Raw genomic sequence first — 22,644 nt, 5'->3', positions numbered from 1 at the left:
TCCATTCTCATGGATATTCTCATGAATATTCATTATGCACCTGTCCTAATCCAGGCCCTCTGCATCTTGTGTCTGAAATCTAACAGCTTGGTCTCCCCACCTCCCTCCAACCTTCTCCTCAGGAAAGAATTATTTCTAAAACACCAATCTGGTCATTTCACATCCCCGCTTTAGGGATCCCTTCTCATTTGTAGAAAAATTGGCTTTTCTATTCTCTTTCAAGCAAACTTGCCTCAAGGAGAATCTCCACTGAATGTTAAGTGATTGTTAACTCCTCTTTAAGACTTGCTAGCTGATCTCCCTTTTGAACCAAAGGAGATTTCAGACAATGTTACCTTGGACAGACAATATTCCCTAACTGGACATCATTAACAATATTTTGTTTTGTTCAACATTGGACAAAATATGTTTCCTGTTTGCAGTCATGCTATAAATTTGCCTTTAAAATAAACAGACTTTTTTTTTAAGTGGAATAATCTAGAATAGCTATTTTCAACCTTTTTCATCTCATGGCACACCTAGACTGATTACTAAACTCTGTAACACACCAAAAAATATTTTTTGCCAATCTCACAAAAACAATAGGTATAATTTTGATTCAGTCACACTGGATGGCTATTGTTGTGTTGGCTCTTGTCATTTTTTTTATTTGACCATCTGAGGAAAAAGAGGTCAGTGCCCCTGAGTAAATAGCCAGGTACTGCATGTTTTAAAAATTCTTGCAGCACACCAGTTGAACATCACTGATCTAAAAGACTGGGTGATTAATAGTAAAGGTGGTTCTTGGTCATGGCAAAAATTGAGGTGTTATTCACTACTCTAAGTGTGGTCTGTGGGCTGTCGGTGTCATCTGGGAGCTTGATTCAGAATCTCAGGCTCCACCTCAGACCTAATGACCCAGTATCTGCATTTTAACAAAGTCTCCACGTGATTCTTACATGCACATTAAATATTGGAAAACACTGATATGAATAACAAAGTTTGAGAAACACTGACCTCAGGAATAAAGTCAGAACTATTTCTCATTCATGATCTGGCCTCATGAGCCTTCTAGATGATTCACTCACCTCTCCAAACACTTCTCCATCCAGCTCCCTGCCTTTAGCTATGCTATTCCTCTCTCCAGAAATCCCACCCTCTTCTGCCTCAACCTCCTCATCACTCAAGGCTCAGCTGTGATGGGACTTCTTTCTTCTCTTAATTCTGGTGAATTTCACCTAATATAAAACAAACAATTTGAAGGGAACAATTTGCTGGTGCTGTGTAACCATCTCTATCCAGTCCCAAAACATTCTCACCACTTCAGAAATAAAACCCTGTGTACATCCCAACCAGGGATCAAACTAGTGAACTTTTGGTTCTCAGGCCAGCACTCAGTCCACTGAGCCACGCCAGCCAGGGCTACATATAACTCTTTGAAGCAATGTCACTTCTTCAGAGAGCTTTCTTTTAACCTTCATCTGCCTCCTCCTGCCCCATCCACAAAATTGATTTTGCCTCCTTCTCCCATATCAATCTCTAAAACACCTCATCTAGCAAAACTGAGTTTGAAAACCAGGACTTCTGACTCCAAATTATATTTTTTTGTACTGTTCCATACAGCTGACAGTCACCTACCCCTCGAGCTGACCTCATTGTATAAGATGAGTATGCTCAGGTTGGAAGCTTGTTCAAGGCTCACTGCTCTGGACTTTCAACTCCAGTGCCTGATCTCTGGACACCACAGTCTACTTATACTGTGCTCCGAAATGGATAAACAGGTTTTACAAAATGCAACCCCTTCTATTCCTGGGGATGCCGACAACCTCACAATGCTCCCTCCAAGGGGTCACACACAGTCTGTCTCCTCCAGGCTCTACCAGGAGGCCAGCTCCACAGCAAAGAACGAGCACCAGGATCTTTGGTTCGGGCACATTTATTTTGGAGATATATATTTTCCATGATAGGAGGAAAGAGAGAAAACAACACTTTCTTTTATTTGGTATGTCTGCCTCTTCAAACTTAAAAACGCTGCGTAAGGAACTGGTACAGAGCAGAGACCAAGGGCTGGTGGTGCCAGCTCATGTGTAGCCCACCAGGCGCGGGGTGCTGGGGAAGATCTTACGCATGCCCATGCACTTCTCCTTGTCGATGCAGAGGGTGTTGGCCTTGATGGCCAGCTCATGCTCCAGCCGGGACTTGGTCATTACCAGCAGCTGCAGCGTGTCCTGCGCCTCCCGCAGTCTCAGCTTGAGGGTCTGCAGTGTGTGGTCAATGGTACACACCTCGTTCACGAGCCTGGGATGAAAGCAGAGAATAAGGCACTGTTCACTCAGTTGTTCAACACAGGTGCACCTAGTATGTGCCAAGAACTGCACCAGACACTGGGAGACTTCGGTAATCCAGACGGGCAAGGCTCACCATCAGAGGTGGACAGGCAGGAAAGTAAATGCATGACAGAGCTACCAAGGGTGATAAGCAGAGAGGGAGAAACAAACAGGATGTTTAGGAAAAACAATCTGGCTGTGGCTCGGTAAGTTCAATGTAGACTTACCATGGCCCAGCAATTCCACTCCTGCGTATCTCCCCTCGAGAACTGAAAACAGGCACTCAGACAAGTACTTGTACACGAATGTTCACAACAGCACTAATCGCAAGAGTCAAAAAATGGAAATAACCCAAATGCCCATCAACAGATGAGCGAATAAACAAAAGTTCCGCCCAATGGAATATTATCCAGCCATAAAAAGGAATGAAGTGTGAAACATGGATGGACCCTGAGGACATTGTGCTCAGTGAAAGAAACCAGTCATAAAAGGCTACATGTTGTGATTCCATTTACATGAAATATCCAGAATAAGCAAATCCCTAGAGACAAAAAGTAAATTAGTGGTTACCAAAGGCTGGAAGGAGGAGAATAGGGAGCGGCTACTAACAGGCCTCACATGTGGAAGGACGGGCCAATGACACTGTGCTCAGGACTGCAGGACATGCTGATGGAAGGACTTGAGTGGCTATCATGGCAAACCTGAGCTGGAGAGGTGACAGGAGCAACCTTGACACCCTTCTCTCCTTGGGGGACTCTAGATCAGAACTGTCCAACAGAACTTTCTGCAGTGACGGAAATGTTCTGTTCTGTGCTCTCCAATACAGTAGACCCTAGCACTGATTACTGACCACCTGAAATGTGTTTGTGTGAATAAGAAATTGGATTTAAAATTTTGTTTTAATTAATTTAAATTCAAATTTAAATGGGTATTTATTCTGGGGACTGGGCATGGATGGGATCTGAGCAATTAGAGAGGGCCAGAAGAAGAGGGGCCACCTGTAGGAAGACAAGGAGAGTGAAGGCCCAGAGGTGGTGATGGAGGGAAAGTTGGGCAATGAAGATAATGCACAGATGGGGCAATTCAGCTGCTGGAGAAGGCAGACAGCCTGAGTCCCTTATCTGCTCAGTTCCCAACACACCGTGCACACACACGTACATACATATACATACACAGACAAATGCACATAGCATGCATACATATACATAGCACACACACAAACACAGAGAATCACAGAGACACACAGGGACACAAACACACCAGACACACACATACACACACACTGTCCGGGGCTCCTGAGCCAAACATACCCCATTCCTGCTCCCTATCTACCCCTCTTGGTGACACAGCTGGTAGATGAAGAGGCAGGGAGCTTGTCCAAGAGCAGTAGGTCCTCTGGGACAACATCTGGGCATTCCTCTGAAGCCCTGTCTGGGTAAGCTGCCTGGGGTGGACACACGGGCTCTCAGAGCCCCCTGCCCCAGGAGGAGCTGGAGCCCAACCTCAGTGACTAAGAAGCACAAAGAGGGTAGAAGGAAGGATCAGGGGATTCTCCCCGAAGCCCCCACCCAGGAGGACCTGGACCCCTTCTAGCCCAGCAGGATGGGACCCTGGCCACCCTGTACCCACTTCCAGGGATGAAAATCTTCCAGATCAGCAGGAAGCTGAGGAGCAGGTAGCCAGGCCTTCATGTTCAAAGCCAGGTGTCGCTTTCCCTGCCCACCCCGCACAACACAAAACACCAGTTTTTGTTTCCTGAGTGATTATCTCAGGCAGTAACGGTCCATGCAAACGTCATCGCAAGGAACCACCAGCATTTTCTCTCAGTGTTTTTCCTCCCTCTCTTTAGTTCAGCTCTCTTTTTCACATCTTGGCTCAGGAGGAGGACAAGCCACCGAGTTGCGGGGGGGATTTGTTACACAGCAACAGAGAACTAATGCAGTCCCCCCAGCATGGAGGGAACAGAGCAGCCAAGTTACACAGCACCTTGTGGGAAAATACACACCATGTGCGCTGTTCCTGCTTTGCCTGGACTCCCAAGCTCCTACTCCAGGCTCACAAACCCTGTTTCTGGGCCTGCCTGAGCTTTTCACCCCTTCTGCTGTGAGGAGGCCCTTTATCAACAGAAGTGGCCTGCCCTTAGCTAAGCAGGAAGCTATTCCAATGGCTCACAGGTGAGAGTTTTACAGAGGCAGCGATAGAGGATGAGTGAGGTGTGAGCTGGGCACCTCTTCCATGGGAGCCCAGATAGAGGAAGGGTGAAACAGCCATGGGCCAAAGGCCACACCTCTGCCCTGTGAGGGTACCTCTCCTCAGCTTTCAGGGAAAGCTGGGGGATTCCCAGAACACAGTGGGGCTATAAAACCCTCTCTGGTTTAGGCAGGTGAGACAAGGCTTCAGTGCAGAGGGTCAGGCCTTCCCCGTGATAGGGGGTTATCTAGGGGACCCTCTCAACTCCAGACCCCTGCCTGGTGCCCTGCTGAGTTGTGAGACTAGTTGTCCTGATGGGTGGAGAGCCCCTTTTCCAGACCCAGGGCTCCTGGGAGCTCCCCTTCTCCCTTCCAGCCTCCATCACTCACTTGAACTGTGGGATGTCCCTGCACAGCTCCACGTTAGGGCGCTGGGTCCTGAACTCCAGCCGCGTCTGAGCCACCTTCAGCGGGCACTCCTTGGCCATGATGGACCTTTCTAGCAGCAGGATGGTATTCTCCACCTGAAAGATCTCCTGCAGCGTCTGCAGGAAACATGTCAGGTGTCATGGAGGGAGCATGGAGTCAACTCATTCAGCATCCACTCAGATGCTTAAATGACTCCTTCCCCAACCTGAGGGGCAGGGACTTCACTCTTCTGAAGCCAATCTTGGGAAAGTAGCCTCAGCACCCCTCATTACCCAGGCCACTGCAAACGTTGGGGAGGAGCAGGCACAAAGGTTGGCTTTGTTTTCTATCCAAGATCCACTGGAGTTAGCCCATTAATGTTCATAGGTAGTGGGGCTTTTCAGATTAACATGGATAACCCCAAAATAATAGCTAATTTCTAAATCCACTTTAATCTGAATTAATCTAGGTTTTTCTATATCATTTTACAATCCAGAGTTTACCTGCCTAATAAGTAGGTGAGTAAATAAACTAGAAAGAAAAAAAGAAAGAAAAGAAGGAAGAAATGACAGGGAACAGGGAGAAAGATTAAAAGTTTTCTGTTTAACTATAGAAATATGTCCCCCAACATAATACTGCCATTGTGTCCTACAAATGACCAAAGTACAGATCCCAGGAAGGAACAGGAGGGAGCCAGCTGGGGGCTGGGAATGCTCTATATCTTGATCTAGGTGGAGGTTTCATAGGTATAAACATGGCAAAAACAAAATAAAACAAAAAACCACCATCAAAATTTATCAAGATTTTCTTACACTTTATTTTAAGATTGTTATACCATAATAGAAAGTAAAACTAAAGCCATGGCTGGTGTGGCTCAGTGGATTGAGCACCGGCCTGTGAACCAAAGGATTGTTGGTTCAATTCCCAGTCAGGGCACATGCCTGGGTTGCAACTGATCACTGTACCTCTCACACATCCATGTTTTTCTCCCTCTCTTTCTCTCTTCCTTCCCCTCTGTCTAAAAATAAATTTTAAAATATTTTTTAGAAAAAGAAAATAAAATTAAAATCAGTAAAGCATTAATCACAAGAAAAGATTGGCAAAATATTGATATTCATGTTGGGTGCATGTGGATCTTTTATATGAGTCTCTATACTTCTGTGTGTTTTAAAATTTTCCAAAATAAAGGAATGAGAGGATGAATAAAGAATGCAGCACAGTCATTACCAGAAGGGACCTGATCTTACACTTACCCAACTTTAATCACACCCAGAATTGAGAACACCAATTGGATGTCACGTTGTTGTGACTAGAAAGCTCCCTTCTCCACCCACCATCACCAGCATCCCTGGATCTGTGAGCTGGTCTAATTCCCATGCTCCTCTACTAGGAGAGGGCTTTTGTGGGTGGGCTGTGCCAATACACCACCCAGACTTGGCAGTGCCCAATGGTGAGGTTACCTGTGCTCTGTTCCTGATAAGCCTACAAGTATCTCCTGCCACGGTGCCCCCAGCATCCTTCCCTCAGCTGTTTGCCTGCCTGTCACCCTCGCCGGCATGTAAGCTCCAAGAAGTTAGGGGTTTTGCTTCACCTGTGCTGTATTCTGACCTCCAGGAAGGGTTTGGTGCAGATTGAGGGCTGCCAGGTAAAATACAAGAGGCCTAGTTAAATGTGAATTTCAGATTGACAACAAAGCATTTTTTCGTATACGTCTCAACTACTGGGTGATCTGAAATTCAAGTTTAACTGGACATTCTGCATTTTTACTTGCAAACCTGGCAACTCTACTCATAGGAGGAGCACAATAAACATTGAATGAATGAATGAATGAATGAATGAATGATTAAATCACAGTTGGATCTGCAAGTCTGAATTTTTAGCTAGCTCCCCAATGGTCCCTGTGCATGCTAACATTTGGAAACTGTGTGGACTAAAATTGATATTGTCCTGTTTATCTCAGATTTCAATATTGCAAAACTGCTTACAGATGAATATGCCAGCACTCCTGAATGGGGTGGGGACTACAAGTATAAGACCCAGTTCCCGCCTTCAAGGACTTTCCAATCATGTTGTGTTTCCCTTTTTTGTGAGCTATGAAATATTCACAAATCATAACAGGTACTAGGATGACTATTTTAGCTGGGTTGCACTCATATTTTATGGGCACAAAGAAATTACTTAAAAGAATTGTTTCCAAGTAAATTAAGTCCTGGCTTTCCTATTAGCTTAAGAAAAAAGCCTAGAAAGAGAACATTTTGCTACTTCAGAAGGACAAAAGGATCCCCCTTTCCTACTGGGTTGAGACATGGGTGGCAGAGTTATCGGAGGGCAGGACGCCTGCTCTGCCTCCTTCAAAGACCACCAAGGAAGAAGGCTGGCCCCTCACCAGGTCCTCAGTGAGCCACACAGCACCAGAGTGATGCTGGTTAAACATTATTCTATAAAAACATTCTGGTCCAGCACATGAGCTGGCATGTAAACACTCCAGTGGGAAACACCTCCCTTAGAAGCCCTGGAGAAGTTCTTCAGAAACCTGCCCTTCAGAAGGAAAGTGTGCCCAAGCACACCCAGCCTAGTGCAGAAGAAAATCAAGCTTCTGTAAATAAAAATGCTTCTTGGGACCCATTGCCCAGTGTGGAAAACAGCCCCTCACTAGATGCACCTAAATAGGGTGGGGGAGGGCCATTGCTGAGGTGCTGGGAGGAGACATTGCAGAGAGTTTAGCTGGTTTAGCTGCCAGTGGGTGGCTCCCATCAGCCCTGCCCTAGCCCTGCCCCAGCCCAAGCCCAGTGAAGACAGCTGCCAGTAAGGGCTGCTACTAGGGGAACCTTCAGACACCACAGCCAGTGCCCTGAGGCTGCCTTATCTTGGTTTATTTTGTTTGCCCTCTCCAGACCCTGGTTCCCAGCTCAGGGCTTGGCCAGCCTCACCAGGGTCTGCAACTAACTTTACAAAAGGCCTGCCTCTTGAGTCTGGAGGAAAAAGTGACAGTCATTCATGTGCTCAGTCATTTCTTCATCCACATGTTCATTAATTTATGGACTCATTGATTCTCTCGTTGATTCACTGAGAACCTGTTAAGTGCCAAGCACTACTCTAGACAGTGGACACAGCAGTGAACAGGACAGGCAGAAGGCCCTACCCACGCGGAGCTTATACTCTAGTGTAAGTGCACCCATCTGTACCTTTATGCAACCAACAAGCAGTTACCACAGTTTCGACAGTGCTTTCTTTAGCGTCATAGAAATTCAAGTTCCTTCCACTCCTCTCTGTCACAAACATGTATTGGATGCCTTTAGTGTACAGGACATTGTTGGGGTGTGTGGCCACAAACGCGGTATCCAGTACATGTTCATTTCAGTTCTCCAGGAACTCCCGTGTAAGCACCGGGAAGGGACAGGGACAGGGACACAGATTGTATTTAGGGCAAATGCTGTTGGTTTTCCATTTATAGAAGTGATATAAATGCATTTTGAATGAATGTATTTTTAAGTGATTTGATTTAAACAGAAATATAAAGTAAATAACAACCCAAGAGGCATATGGATATGGCAAAATTGGAAATGTGGCCCAGGAGGGACTGAATTTGGGAACCCCCGTGTCACACTGTGTTGCCCAGGTACTTCGGGTGCTTAGATACAGCAGGTAAGAAAACCAACGTGAAGTCCCAGGCTTCCCATCTCCTTCTTAGGGCCAGCATCTTTGATGTATATGTGTGTGTATGTGTGTTTGGGGGGGGGGTGGACTGACTCTTGCTTTTGTCTCCACGCCACCACCCCCTGTGCCCTGGTGGTATTTCTTGAGCAGGCCTGCCGGTGGATTTTCCAGAACAGTAGGGGTTTTCCAGAATTAGCTGCTATAGAACCAATCAATGACTCACATCTAAGGCAAATCTACCCAGGTGGGTGTGTACTCTGCCAGAAATGTCCCCTGTAACCACTCCTCCAGCTTCTGCCACTCACAGCCAGGGCCCTCTTCATTAGAAGGGAGAAAAAAGCCATCACACACTTTGTCCTGGGGGCCCCTGCCGCCCAACCCAGTCCTGCCAGCCAGTGTACCTTCAGAAGACCCAGGTGTGGTGACTCAGCCCCCAGAATGTGAGGAATGCAACCCCAAAGACCAGCAGGCAGAGGCAGAGTGGGCTGACCGGGGACAGGGGCTGAAAACAGAGCAGCCTTGACTTTCATGCTCAGGAGGAAGCTAAGGATTTTCTTGGTACAAACACAGGCTCCAAGTGCCAGCCTGGCCCACCGAGCTCTGAGCTCCCTGTCTGCCTGATTCCCGGACCTCGAACTCCATGGTGTTCCCTGGGAGAACAGCTCGAGTCTAAACGGGTGACCCACATAGCCCAGCACGTTTACTCCTGGGCACACACTGGAGGGTATCTTCACCCAGGGCCACTGGGGACTGTAATTTTTAATTGACTCATCACTAGGTGTTCAGTCAACACCTGCTCCCTGAGTATTTGGTTAAAACACAAGTACAGATGTTGGCGTTAGACTGCCTGGATCTATCCAAATCCCAGATTGCAGCACATCCAAGCTGGGTGACCTTAGGCAAGTGTCCAAAGACCTCGGAGCCTTTCCAACAAAACAGTAAAATAGGGATCATAAGCATTACACTGTATTCCACTCCACAGAGTGGAGATCAGGCGATTAGCCCCAGGCCTGAGAGAAGAAGCTCTTGGAAACCATAGTGAGTACACAAGTCCTTCGCTGCTGGGACACAGCTGGAGAGACCAGGCACGCCTTTGCAGCCACACACGGAGCAAGGGTGCTGCGCAGGTTTCTCCCACAAACGCCCTGGAAAGTGCTCCTTCCCCTACCTCCCCGTGACCAGTTAGAGTGACCCTTCTAGCCTTCCTCCCTCTCCCCGCCTGAGTTCTAATTGGCTGCCCTGAGCCCCAGGAGCACCCCTTCTCCTTGTTCCCCAGGGAGGTTAACCTTTCTGTTCCCACAAAGCCAAACAACTAAGGGGAGAGAAGCTCCTGAAGCAGAGCTCAGCCTGGCTCACAGCAGTGGCTGGGCGGGGCCCCTGGGGGATTGGCCCAGGGGGTCACCCCATGGGAGGAGTCTCCACAGCCTTGGCAGGAGGAACTACTCAGTTGGAGAGGAGGTGGTGGGAGTGGAGTTCCCACCTCACTTCGCTCCCCAGGCCTTTTATCTCTGTGCTCTGCTTGCTACAAGGCTGCCTGTCAGTCAAGATTGCAAGACTTGGGGGCGGGGGGGGGGGGGGGGGGCAGTCCTAAACCTCCCACTTGCACTGCGTAGGGGGATGGGGGAGGGGAGCAGGTCACATCAGCTGACTGAGCCCCTCTATAGTCACACACAGCTCTAGGTTCAAATCCAGCTCCTGTTCTTCTCTGCTGAGTGACCTTGAACAGATCTCTTTAATTCTCTGTGCCTCATGCTATCGTGAACTCGACATCTACAGAGCCTTCCGTCAGTAGTAGTCCTACTGAGCTCAGCTTTGTGTGGGGCACTTGTTCCCTTGTCTGGAAAATCTGCACAATCATAATAACTCCCACAGGGCTGCTGTGAGGATTAAATGAGATAATGTGTGTAAAGTGCTTAGTCTCAGGTCTGGCATATGCCATGGGGACTGTCCTGCATCCTATGTCAACCCCATCCTCTAATGTTTAGTCTGCTAGGAGATTTTTCCTTTGGGATCATAGATTTAGTTTTTTGTTTTTGTTTTTTGTTTTTTTTTTAAGCAAGGCAATAGGAAACTCAGATTCATTTGATAGAATTTGTCCTTGCAGGCAATTTAAACTCCTTCAGCCCTTCAGTCCAGGGCTTGGGCTTACCCTCCATCAACCCACTTATTTGGGTGTAAGGGGTCAAGGAAGGGGTTACTTGTGCAATGGTGGCCACCTCCTCCCCCCAGCCAAAGTTCTTTTTGCTAACCAATGCCCATTCAGGCAGATTCCCACAGGCCTCCACACAGGGTGCCTTGGAGATAGAAGCCCTGGGCAGGAAATCAGGAGACCAGGGTTCCCATCCAAGCCCTAACACAAACCAGCTGTGGAATTCAAAGCCCCACTCAGAGTCGTGGGCTGCGTGGTGTCCCGATTTCCTCATCCAGAAAATCAGGATTCAAGGCTTGTGCTTCCTCCCTGGCTGGGATGCCGTAAGTGCTCCTGGGTGGGGTTAAGTGCTCTGTACATGCTCCAGTCCATCATCTATCTCCCACGCACGCCTGGAGCCACATCTCAGAGATCTGCCTGGGACTCGTCAGCTGCAGGTATGGCGGACTGTGCGTGTGTGTCTTCAGGTCAACCCTCTGCAGATGGCTGGAGTCCACAGACACACAGCTTTCCAGAGAATCATGAAGATGTGCTCCACAGTGGACAAAATTTTCTGTAAAGGTCTGGGTGGTTTTGTGAACCATGTGGTCTCACAATTACTCCACTTGGCCAATGCAGTCACAGACAATGCATAAATGTCTGTGTGTATGGGTCTGTATTCCAATATAATTTTATTTACCAAAACAGGTGGGGGCGCCATTTGGCCCGGGGGCCAGTAGTTCGACAGCCCTGCAGTAGCCCATCACAGAGGAAATCCTATTCCCTTTAAGCAGCCCATCTCATACAAGGCTGCACCTTGCTACTCCAAGTGTGGCTCATGAACAAATATCATGGGACTCAGCCCTTGTTAGCAATGCAGAACCTCAGACCCCACTCCAGCTGGACCTATGAACAAAATCTGCATTTTAACAGATTGAAAATAGTGACCATATGCACACTGAAGTTTTAAGGCAGAGAGCGAGTAGTTAGATTTGTATTTTGAGGTGGATCTCTCTCTGGCTGTCATTTGGAGAATGAACAGAAGAGAGAGGCAGAGAGCAGGAGGCCCGTGAGAAGCTAGAGGCAGAAAGGCCCACACCAAAGCATGATAGAGAGACACAAAGGAACAAGGTCACAGGCTTTACGATAGGCAAAATGGGGAGCACCGGTAACCCATGGAGTGTGCCAAGTCAGGAGAGATCAGATTTTAGCTAGCCCAGCCCCTAAATCAGGAGAAGCCTCCCACCAGAATGGCTTGGGAGCCTCCAGCCTGCGCTTAAACGCCAGCACCACACTGCAGAGCATGTGGCCTTGGCAAACCAATAGATGTCTTTGAGCCTCAGTTTCCCCATCAGGGTAATGGAGATAATAACCGTCTCTACTTCAAGAGGGTGACTCTGAGGATCGATTTAGGTACCCGTGTTTAGCACTGTGGCCAGCACACATAGATCTGGGCTTCTCAGCCTCAGCACTTTCTATCCCACCATTCATCCACCCATGCACATATCCATCTAGCTTTCTGTTCACTACATTTTCTCCTTCCTCCTTCCTCCTTCCCTCCCTCCCTTCCTTCCTCCCTCCCTCCCTTCTTTCCCTCCCTTCCCCTCTTTCTTTCTGTCTTTCTTTCTATCAAACCTTAATGCCAGGAGACCAGGGCATCCCACCCTTGGCACTATTGACATTTTGGCCCAGATAATTCTCTGTTGTGGGTGCCACCCTGTGCCCTGTAGGATGTTTTAGCAGCCTCCCTGGACTCTATACAATAGATGCTAGTAATACCCCAGCAATAATGTCTCTAGACATTGCCAACTGTCCCCTGGGGTGAAAAGTTATGCCATTCCAGAACCACTGATCTGGATGTTACCTATATATTGTCATTATTCGGCTGTGCTGGTGGGAGTGAGGGAGGTGTTTACATTAACTTACAGCATGAATTCTGAAGCAAGATACCTAGATTCAAATCCTATCTTTGCCATTTACTAGCTGGGGCAGCGGGCGGGGTGGGGGGGTGGTTTATGCTGGAGGCAAATTGCTGTCTTTGTTTCTTTGTCTATAAAATGGGGCTAATGACCCCTTCTTAATAGGGTTGTAGGAGGGAAAGATGAGTTAAGAAAAGAAAAGCACTTAGAACTCTGGCTGCATTTAGTAAGGTTAATATGTCTTTTGTAGTTATGAGGAATTTGTCTCTCCTTCCTCTTTTCTCTTGCAGAGGATGGCAAACTAGACCATGACCATCCTCCTCAGCCCTTGTTGAGACCCAGCTGAGGGTAAACCCCAGCCCCCGGGGTGGGGAAATAAGTGGTGGAGTCTGCACTGGAAATGATCTCTGGCCATGTCTGGGGTGTGAAAGGCAATTGCCAGGTCTGCCTCGGATGAAACCAAGCTCAGCTCAGCAGAAAAGTGCCCCAATATTCCTGGCTGGAACAGAAATTCACCCAAAAAAGCCTTTGAAAGGGGGGATGTGCTTGGTTGGGTTGTTTGCCATGTAAAATGATCTGCCTGCATCTTGTCTTGTGACAGCAGAGAAAGTCTCTACAGCCAGGAAATTATTTTTGATGTGGAGGGAAAAATGGATTTAGCAGTTCCAGCCAGCTTTTGGTTTCTGGATGCCTTGTGCAACCTTGCAAATTTATTGTTTTCCAAATTGCATGAAGCCAAGGAGTTTCCAAGGAGATGCCTGGCTCAGCGCAGCTTCCCCAGCTCAGGAAGCGAGAAGGCAGCTTGGAATCCTTTTTCTGGTGAAATGATGGACAATTTTCAAGTGCAACCAAGCCCAGAAGCAAGGAGATCAAGGAGGAGAAAATTGCTTTAGAGGGACCTCACCTAAAATTCAGGATGGGAAGGTTCCAGAGCAGGGTTTCCCAAACTCATCACTCTTGACTTTTGGGGCCACACTTTTGGGGGGGGATGGGGGGGTGTCCTGTGCCTTGTGTGCTTAGCAGCATCCCTGGCTTTTACCCACTCACTATATGTTGGTAGCACATTGCCCGCCTCCTCACCACCACCACCACAGAGTGGTGATAACCAAGGTGTCTCAGACATCGGCAAATGTCACTGAGGAGTAAATTCACCCTGGGTAAGAACTACTCCTCTGGAGGACAGATGTTGCTTAAGCCCTGCTCACAGATGTTTCTGTCCAGAGCTGCCTCTAGACAATGCCAGGCCAATACAAATCTCAGCTGCTGAGAGGCTATCTGGGGCCAGGGGTACTGAAAGCCCTGGATAGGGTTGGAATCAGGTGGGGACTCTGTGCTAGATAAGAAATGACAGTTGTGTGAGTCTGAAAATTCATGGTAGTCCATTTGAGGGTCTCCTTAACATATCACAATTTTTAATTGTGCATCTACTTATTTTTAAAACCAGTCTCCATTACTAGAACATTCATATTGTATCCCCCGCACCACTCAGAGTCTAGTACACAGGATGTACTAAGTAAATATCTGCTTCAGGGAGGGAGGGAGGACATTATAAGCATCTGTTACATGCCTACACCTGGGAGACACACCTGGAGGATTGGTTAACTCACATGGCTGTGCCCCAGAGTTTCTGATTCAGAAGGGCTGGGGTGGGGCCTGAGAATGTGCATTTCTAACAAGTTCCCAGGTGGCACTGTAATGAGGGTGCAGAGTGGGGGTCCCCAGAAAGTAGCAGAGCATATTCCCCACAAACTTTAATTGAGGAAAGTGAAAGTTGATGATATGGCATTTAAGATACTTTGCATAACAATGGCAAGTTAATAGCTGTGCTGCTGCCCAGAATGGAAGGTGTACTGACCTTAGGAGCATATAGTGACTACTGACATAGCCAGGGGAGGCGAATGCCCCTGAGTCACGGGGAACTCTTGCCCTGACTAAAGATGGCAGCCAAAAGAATGTAAAAGTTATGGGGGAACTGGCACATCATACGAGGGGCCAGATATGAGGTCACACAGGAAGGTCGGGGCTGAGCATTTAAAATAAGGGCAGGCTGAAAAAGATAAGGATTCTGCTATGAGGCCTGGTGTAGCAGGGAGTAGAAGCTATGTGGGCTGAGAGAGAGGCAGCAGCCCTGAGGTCTGAAAGGGCATAAGGAGAGAGCTGATGGAGCTGTGCAGGGCCCTGCCTAACCAAGCACAGATTCATGCGAGATGCTTGGAGCTGAGCTGAACTGTGATTGGCAATGCTGAAGCTGCAGACTTTGAGTTTTCTGAAGGATGTATGAAGAAGTCACTCTCTTGGGACATGTGCTTCCCTGGACTCCACCATGACTCAGTGTAACATGGCATATGTTTCCCTGGCCATTACAGGGAGGCTGAGGACAAGGTACCCCAGATCCTAAAGGAGAGAGCAGCTGCAAGAGGATGGCGACTCTGAAACCCACAAGTGCACACTCCAGAGGGGATGGAGACCTGTTTGCGCAGCCGGCTTAAGAACAGATAAGGATATGGGGAACTTCTGGCCATGGTTTTGGCTTATAGCCTTTTGGGGAGCAAGGGAAGTGCTGGGTCTCGTGGGAGAGGAAGGCTCTGAGCAGGAGTCCTCTCAGCACCCCTGAGGTTGGATTAATGTAAGTAATAACCTGCTTCCTTCAGCACTGATTGTTGGGTCGTGTATTAAGGCACCACAAGACCAAGACCCAGTTTGCTCAGTTACAACACTGCTGTGGTCCAAGGACCACACAGCTTGAGAACCACTGGCTTGAACTCTGAACCTCTGGGGAGAGTTTGAAGGCCACACCCCAACCAATGAAATCAGAATCCTTAGTGACAGGACCCAGGCATCTGGGTGATATCAGTATGCAACCAGGCTTCAGGCCTGCTCAGCTTTACATTCTCATGCAATCCTTACAATTAAAAGGAGTATTCCTTTCTTACAGATTAAGAAATTGAGATTTAGATCTTTCCCAAGATCCCTTAGCTGTGCCAAAATTCATCCCTGGCCCTTTGATTCTGGACACCATGTTCTTTTAGTCACTTTGCTTGTCCCGACCCTTCAGCAGGTCATAAATCAGACCATGGGTTTTTACCATCTTTAGAGCTAATACACACTAAGCAGTTACAAGGAGACTGTGGTTGCTGCCCCTATTCTGACAACAAATATTTGCCTATCATTATTACTCCAGTTTGAAAGAGGGGGGAACTGAGGCACAAAGATAGGGCAACCTGACCTTGGTCATATAGCCAGGAAGTGCTAGAGCTGAAATTGAACCAAGCCACCTGCACTGCACTGTGGAGCTCATGCATGGGGGATGGAGAAGGAGAATGTCAAGATGGAAGGGGAATATGGGCCAGGATTCTGCAAGCACAAGTGGAAGCTGGAGGGGTAGGCAAGGCTGGGCAGCAGGTCCCAAGCAGGCAAGCAGCTGAGGACCCAAAGGTGGACAAGTCACAACTTGAACAAAGTCAGGAGACTGCTGGAACATACCTATACCCAGGAGACACCCAGGCAACCCCTCTGCCTCATCAGGCTGCATCTCATATTCTCTTTGTCTCAGCAGTAACAGTTCCAATGATTTCCCCGCCCAGGGTGTCCAGTCAAAGCATATGATTGGCTAATTAATACCCACTGTCAAGCACAGTGGGAAAAGGGAAGTAATAGATTCCTTGAGTATCAGCAGCATTCACAAAATGAGCTCAAACAGCCTCACTTGTACTGCTCCCTACCCACACCTATGCCATGCTAGCCCTGGCTCATTCTCCCCATCCCCTCCTGTCTGGTCTCTCCCACTTCCTGCGTTTGTTGGCTACCTTCCCAGCTCTGGACTTTGGCTCTGTTTCTCTGATTCTAGCAGCTTCTCTCCCATTTGGCACGGGGTCACTGTGGACAGATACTGGTGATGCACCTCCTCGGAGCTCTCATGGACCCCCTCACGCACGGTGTTCAGGCTCACACCGCCCAGGTAAAATGATGACACCTGAGCCCATGTGATACTGGAGAGCCTTTAATTCCTCTTGGCGCTCAGGTGAGCATCAGGCTAAGAGATCTACCACATGTGGCCCTGGGGCTTTTTCTGAGAGTTAACTTGCCAAATCCACCTCATACTACCTATACATTTATTTAATATTTTTCTTCGAACCAACTCCTTTCCAGCCTTTGGCAAATGTATTTGAGATGGAATGTTTATATGGAAGTGGAAAGCTAGTATTCATTGCCTTTAATAGAGAGTCCTGTAACAACAGAGAAAATGGGGAAAAGAAGTTAATTATAACTAGGTTCTGTTGTCTTTCAAAGGCTTAAGGCCTTGCTGTTAGAAAGGGAAATCTCAAATGGAAGAGAAAGGTTACCGACAAACTGGATCAATCAGTCTTGCTCCTGGACACTCTCAGAAGGAAAACTTCTGAAGAGATTTTCTCACCAAGAGGCAGTGGTATTTAAGGCCCGGCCCCTGCCCTTCCTCCCAGACTGCCCCCGGGGGCACAGGGGCTCCTCTTCTCCCGGCCTAAGCCACTTTTAGAGACGAGCCAGTCAGTAGCTTGGCTGCAGCACAGGCACCAGTGCTGGGAGGGATCTGGCTGTTTGCAAAGCACAAAAGCATTTCCCACTCCACAATGGGTTCCAGACCTCCTAGGACAAACAGAGGGGCTGGCGACAGGCGCTGGGGCCCTTGAGCGCTGGTCGGCTGTGGTCCCTCACCCCTCAGACACTCCATCCTGCCCTGTCATTGCCTCTTAGGGAAGGGGTGGTCCTGCTGGTGTTAATGACCACTTGGAACTCAAACCACCAAAGAAATGTCAGCATAAGAGCAAAGCCTTTCAAAATTAAAACTCGAAGCCCCTCTGTGTTCTATTGAACTCTTTCCATGCCTGGCCACTGTTACACATCAGCTTTCCTGCACTTCCCCCCATGCACAGAGCAGACCATGCCCATGCACAAGCCTGCTGGAACCAGGCAATTGAAGTGAATGAGTGAAGGGAGCCATGATGGACGTGGTGGGGGCTGAGGCAAATTAGAGCCCAGGCCCTGTCCAAAGAGATGCAGTGGCCGCTCCACTTCTTCCTGCTGCTCCTCTGTAGAAAAGCAGGCTCAGAGTTGCTAGAGCTACCAGTTTTTCAAGAGATTCTGGAAATCTGTACACAAATGCTCATAGCAGCCCTAACCTGGAAACAGCCCTAATGCCCACCAGCAGCTGAAAGGATAAACAGATGGTGTATCCATACAATGCAATGTCCATCCAATACATACTCCTCAGCAACAAGAAGGAATAAACTAGGAATCTCAATTATGCGGAGTGAAAGATGCCAAATTAAAAATTAAGAGTGCACAGGATAATTCTCCCGTTACATAAAATTCTAGAAAATGCAAACTAACCTATAGCAGATCAGGGGCTATGTGGGATTGGGGTTGGGGTGGGGGATGCAGGAGGGATAGAGGATGAGAGGACACAAGGAAACCTTTCGTTTGTTCACTGCCGGGATTGAGGTGGTGCCCTCATGGCAAAAAAAGTCAAAACTCCTCAAACTGTACCCTTGAAATACATACATCTAATTATGTGCCAAGTAGAAATAAAGCTGTTAAGAGGAAAATGTGAGGAACTAAATAATACGTGAACTACTCATGTTTATCCTCTGATTTAAACTGCTCTGTCAACATTCACTTGGAATTCACTGTGCACCATGCATTTCATGAGGCACTGCAGTCGCCCAGGTGAGTGGTGCAGACCGGCCTGGCCACGGTGAAGATGGTGACCCACAGATCTTACCCAGAGAGAGCCTGTTGCCTGCACTGCACTCCCCGTCTAGACTCTCAAGGTTTTCTGAAGACTCTAAAGTAATTTAACTTTTTTCTCTGCAAATCTAGTTGGCCTACTCAAGGATCGAATGCCCTCTTCACTACCTGCCAGCTAATCAGTTGGCAGCATCAGAAACAAACAGAACAAACAGGCCACAGCAATAATCCAGGGAAAAGGTGGTGGAGGCCCAGGTCAGAGGGGAAGCCAAAGAGGGAGTGAGCAGTGATAGCATTCTGAGAGTGGAACCAACCATATTTGCTGATAGAGTGAAGAATGGGAGGTGGGAGGTAGAGGGGCATCTTCGTGAACTCCAAGGTTTGGGATTGAGCCCCTGGAAGCTGAAACCCCTGGAATCCCCTGGAATCCCCTGGAAGCACCTGGAAGTCATAGCCACCAACTGAAATGAGAGAGCTCCAAGTGGGGCAGCTGGGAGGATGACAGCTGACTCCTCCTGTTTGCGGCCCCTGACCACAAGGAAGCCTACAGCACGTGTGGGGTGAGCTGTCGGGAGCAAGCAGAGAAATCCGGCTTATCTGATGCTCTGACAGCCTGATCAAGGCTGTGCTTCTGGCTTATCCTGATCTCCCAGCTAATAATGTCATTTGCTCCAACCACATTAACCATCAGGATGGGAAAGTGAGATTTGACTCAAGGGCACACACTGAAGAGGGGCGGCAGGAACCCCAGAGGGGCGTCTGCAGCTGCACAAAGTGGGCCCATCTGTGTGATGGGATAAGCTGGTCTGATCCCATCTGTGCTGGAGGAATGACTGGGCTTGGCTTGGAAGCTTGGAAGCAAATGCAATTAGAGAAAGTCGGATTAGAATTAGATGACCCAGGCTTGCCTTTTGGAAGAATTTAGTTCTCCTTATATTGAGTCTGGAAGAGGGGAAGAAAGAGGTAGGGAGAGAAGGAAAGGAGACAGCTGCTTACCCACATGCATGTCAAAGCCAAAGCACTCTACAACCTACACTCTGGCTACTTCTTACCACCCAGTTAAAGTGCAGGCTCTTAGGGCCAACCCTAGACCCACTCAGCCAGAATCTGCATTTTGATGCAACCCCCAGGTGATACTCATGAGTCCTGCACACACACTAATGTTTGAGACACACAGGCCCACATTGCTGTTTCCTAAGTGTCAGGCTTTCACTGACTATCCTTACCACGTTTGCCATATCCCCTCACACTACTAGCAGCATGATTAACAATATTTCCTTCAACTCAATTCATTGAAAAAGCCTTAAGTGTGATTATTTAAAAATGAAACTTTATATCCCTATAATCAGTGGAAAATTAGCATCATTTGACATAAATGGAAATCACTGTAAAAATGCATGAAACAAGATGAAACTAAAACTATAATGTTTCAGCTCTAGCTGGATACTGTTGCCTGCCCAAACTTCTTAGCTAGAGGCCCACACTCGCTGTTTAAAAGGGAGATAAGTGGGAAGAAACAATGAGGGACTTCCAGCCAAGATGGAGACCTAGACAGACAAGCTGCATCTCCCTCCACAACTAAGAAGGAATACAACTACCTCAAAGCTAGAGACAACCAGAAGTTCCAGAAAAATAGAGCTGCACGGAACTCCAACAAACAAAGATATAAAGAAGAAATACCCATCCAGACAGGTAGGAGGGGCGGAGCCGGGGCCAAGAGGTTGTGGTGTGGTGGTGGCAGCAGCAGTGGCAGCACCAGGCTGGCAGAAAGTGCAGTCAAACATTTTTTAAAAGTTGAGAGGGACATTTGGGGAGCACTTCCAGCACTAGACCACACCACACAGCTCATGGTTTCAGCGCTGGGGACAATAAAGCTTCATTGCTTCTGACTGTGCAAGCCAGTGGGGGTTGGAGCAAAGGCAGAGGCTGCCAGTCTCTCAGTAGAGTCCACTTGTTTAAAGGGTCCCTATGGTCCTAGAACATCCACAGATCCACCCACTCTGGGAACGACAGCCAGGGAACCAGACCCATACTAAAGTGGGAGAAGTGCCTGGGAAAGGGGCGAGTGCTGAGCAGGTGGCATTGTTCCCTCTCAGACCCTTCCCCCACACACAGCACCACAACATGGTGAAATGGGTCACCCTGTACTGACGAATAACTAAGGCTCCACCCCGTACAACATAACAGGTGTGACAGCTCTACCTAAGACACAGAGGCAAACAAACACAGGAGCCTGTCAAGATGAGGAGGCAGAGAAGTAGTGTCCAAAAGGGAGAATGAATCAAGGTTCCAGTTGTAGAACTAAGCGACAAGGAGAGAGCCAACCTAACAAACGGGGAGATAGTCAACCTAACAGATGCAGAGTTCAAAACACTGGTGATAAAGATGCTCACAGACTTAATAGATATGCTTAAGTATGGCACACACATAAATGAAGAAGTGAAGACTATGCTAAATGAAATGAAGGAAAATCCACACAAAACCAATGGTAAAGAGAAGGAAACCAGGGTTCAAATCAATGATTTGGAATATAAAGAAGAAAAAAACAGTCAACCAGTACAAAATGGGGAAACAAGAATTGAAAAAATGAGGAGGGGCTTAGGAACCTCTGTGACAACTTTACACATGCCAACATCCAAATCATAGAGGTGCCAGAAGAAGAGGAAGAGCAAGAAATCAAAAGCCTATGTGAAAAAATAAGGAAGGAAAACTTCCCAAATGTGGTGAAGGAAATAGACGTATCAGTCCAGGAAGCACAGAGAGTCCCAAAGAAGCTAGACCCAAAGAGGACCATACCAAGACACATCATAATTAAAATGCCAAAGGTTAAAGATAAAGAGAGAATCTTAAAAGCAGCAAGAGAAAAGAAGAGAGTTACCTACAAAAGCATTCCTATAACACTATCAGCTGATTTCTCAAAAGAAACTTTTCAGGCTAGAAGGGATTGGCAAGAAGTATTCAATGTGATGAAAAGCAAGAACCTACAACCAATACTGCTCTATCCAACAAAGCTATCATTTAGAATGGAAGAGCAGATAAAGTGCTTCCCAGACAAAATAAAGGTAAAGAAGTTGATCATCACCAAGCCATTATTATATGAAATGTTAAAGGGGCTTGTTTAAGAAAAAGATTAACACTATGAACATTAAAATGACAACAAACTTACAACTATCAACAACTGAATCTAAAAAATAAAAACAATAACAAACTAAGCAAACAACCAGAACAGGAACAGAATCATAGGTATGGGGATCATTTGCAGGGTTAGCAGCTGGGAGGGGGAAGGGAGAGAAATGGGGGACTGCTGCAGGGACTAAGAAGCATAATTGGTTGCTACAAAACAGACAAGGGGAAGTTAAGAATAGTATAGGAAAGGGTGAAGCCAAAGAACTTATATGCACAAGCCGTGGACATGAACTAAGGGGGGTGGGATTGCTGGAGGGAATGGGGTTAGTGGGAAGAGGGGAGCTAAGGGAAAATAAATTGGAACTACTCTAACAACATAATAAAACATACTTTTTAAAAAAGGGGAGATAAGCTGGTCTTAAAGAGGTAAGGGAGGCATTCTCACATCTGAACAAGACCTTCCTCTGGAGATCGTCACAAGGATTGAAAAAGGATTGAAGAAGGAATGAACTCACTGCGTGGTTCAATGATACTAATGCTGTGTCCATGAAAACCTGCTATCGTTTGCCCCACAACTTTAGAATAAGTGCTGTTCTCTTGCAGTGTCCCTGCCCCCATACAGCCTTCCCATAGTCTTTGCCTCTTTTTCCCACATTTAGAGTCCTCACCCTAAAAGGCACATTCAGCTGCGTAACTGGATGCAGGTGGGGATGTAAGCTTATTTGGAGATTCCTCAGAACTCTGGGTTTCAGGAGGGATCAGTTCTCAAAGGCAGCCTCCCAACTGGTGGTCTTCAACTGCTTCAGCCCAGAGAAGTCACCAGTCTCTATTCTAGCTGGGACCAATATGACCAATAGATACCCCAAATCCCCAAAGTGCAAGGACAAAGTACAAGGATGAGGACCCAGGACAAGTTATAAGGTTTGGGGTGTGGCCTTGGGGATAGAACCCCAGATCATGGTGAGCAACTAAGGCTGGGGTTTTCAATGTCTGCATGAAATGGCATGTAGACCTGGCCTTTCAAAGTGGATTCCCATGAGCACTTTGGGTAATAGTTTAATTGCTTTGCAGCACAGATGAGGATGGGGGCCTAGAATTTCCAGAAATGCCTCTTACCAAGGAAAATCAGGCCAAACTCAATAATTAACACTTAAAAATTTAAAGGGACTAATTCAAGTCCTCCAGCT

General features: G+C 47.5%; 1 protein-coding gene across 1 annotated transcript in view; it reads right to left on the bottom strand.

Annotated features, from left to right (window-relative positions):
• Positions 1-1,973: 1,973 nt before the first annotated feature.
• TEKT5 (tektin 5) overlaps positions 1,974-22,644 on the bottom strand; it is a 36,318-nt gene continuing 15,647 nt past the window's right edge. Inside the window, exons 6-7 of the mRNA XM_090279153.1 lie at positions 4,886-5,040; positions 1,974-2,277 (exon numbers count right to left, since the gene is read on the bottom strand). Of these exons, the coding sequence (XP_090135279.1) occupies positions 2,061-2,277; positions 4,886-5,040 (372 nt within the window). The 3' untranslated portion in view covers positions 1,974-2,060. The remainder of the gene's footprint in view (positions 2,278-4,885; positions 5,041-22,644) is intronic.

Source organism: Furipterus horrens, unplaced genomic scaffold, assembly GCF_987537825.1.
Source record: "Furipterus horrens unplaced genomic scaffold, mFurHor1.1.pri manual_scaffold_5, whole genome shotgun sequence".
Taxonomy (NCBI): domain Eukaryota; kingdom Metazoa; phylum Chordata; class Mammalia; order Chiroptera; family Furipteridae; genus Furipterus; species Furipterus horrens.
The sequence above is the reverse complement of the archived record's forward strand: the minus strand, read 5'-3'. Positions and strand labels throughout refer to the sequence as shown.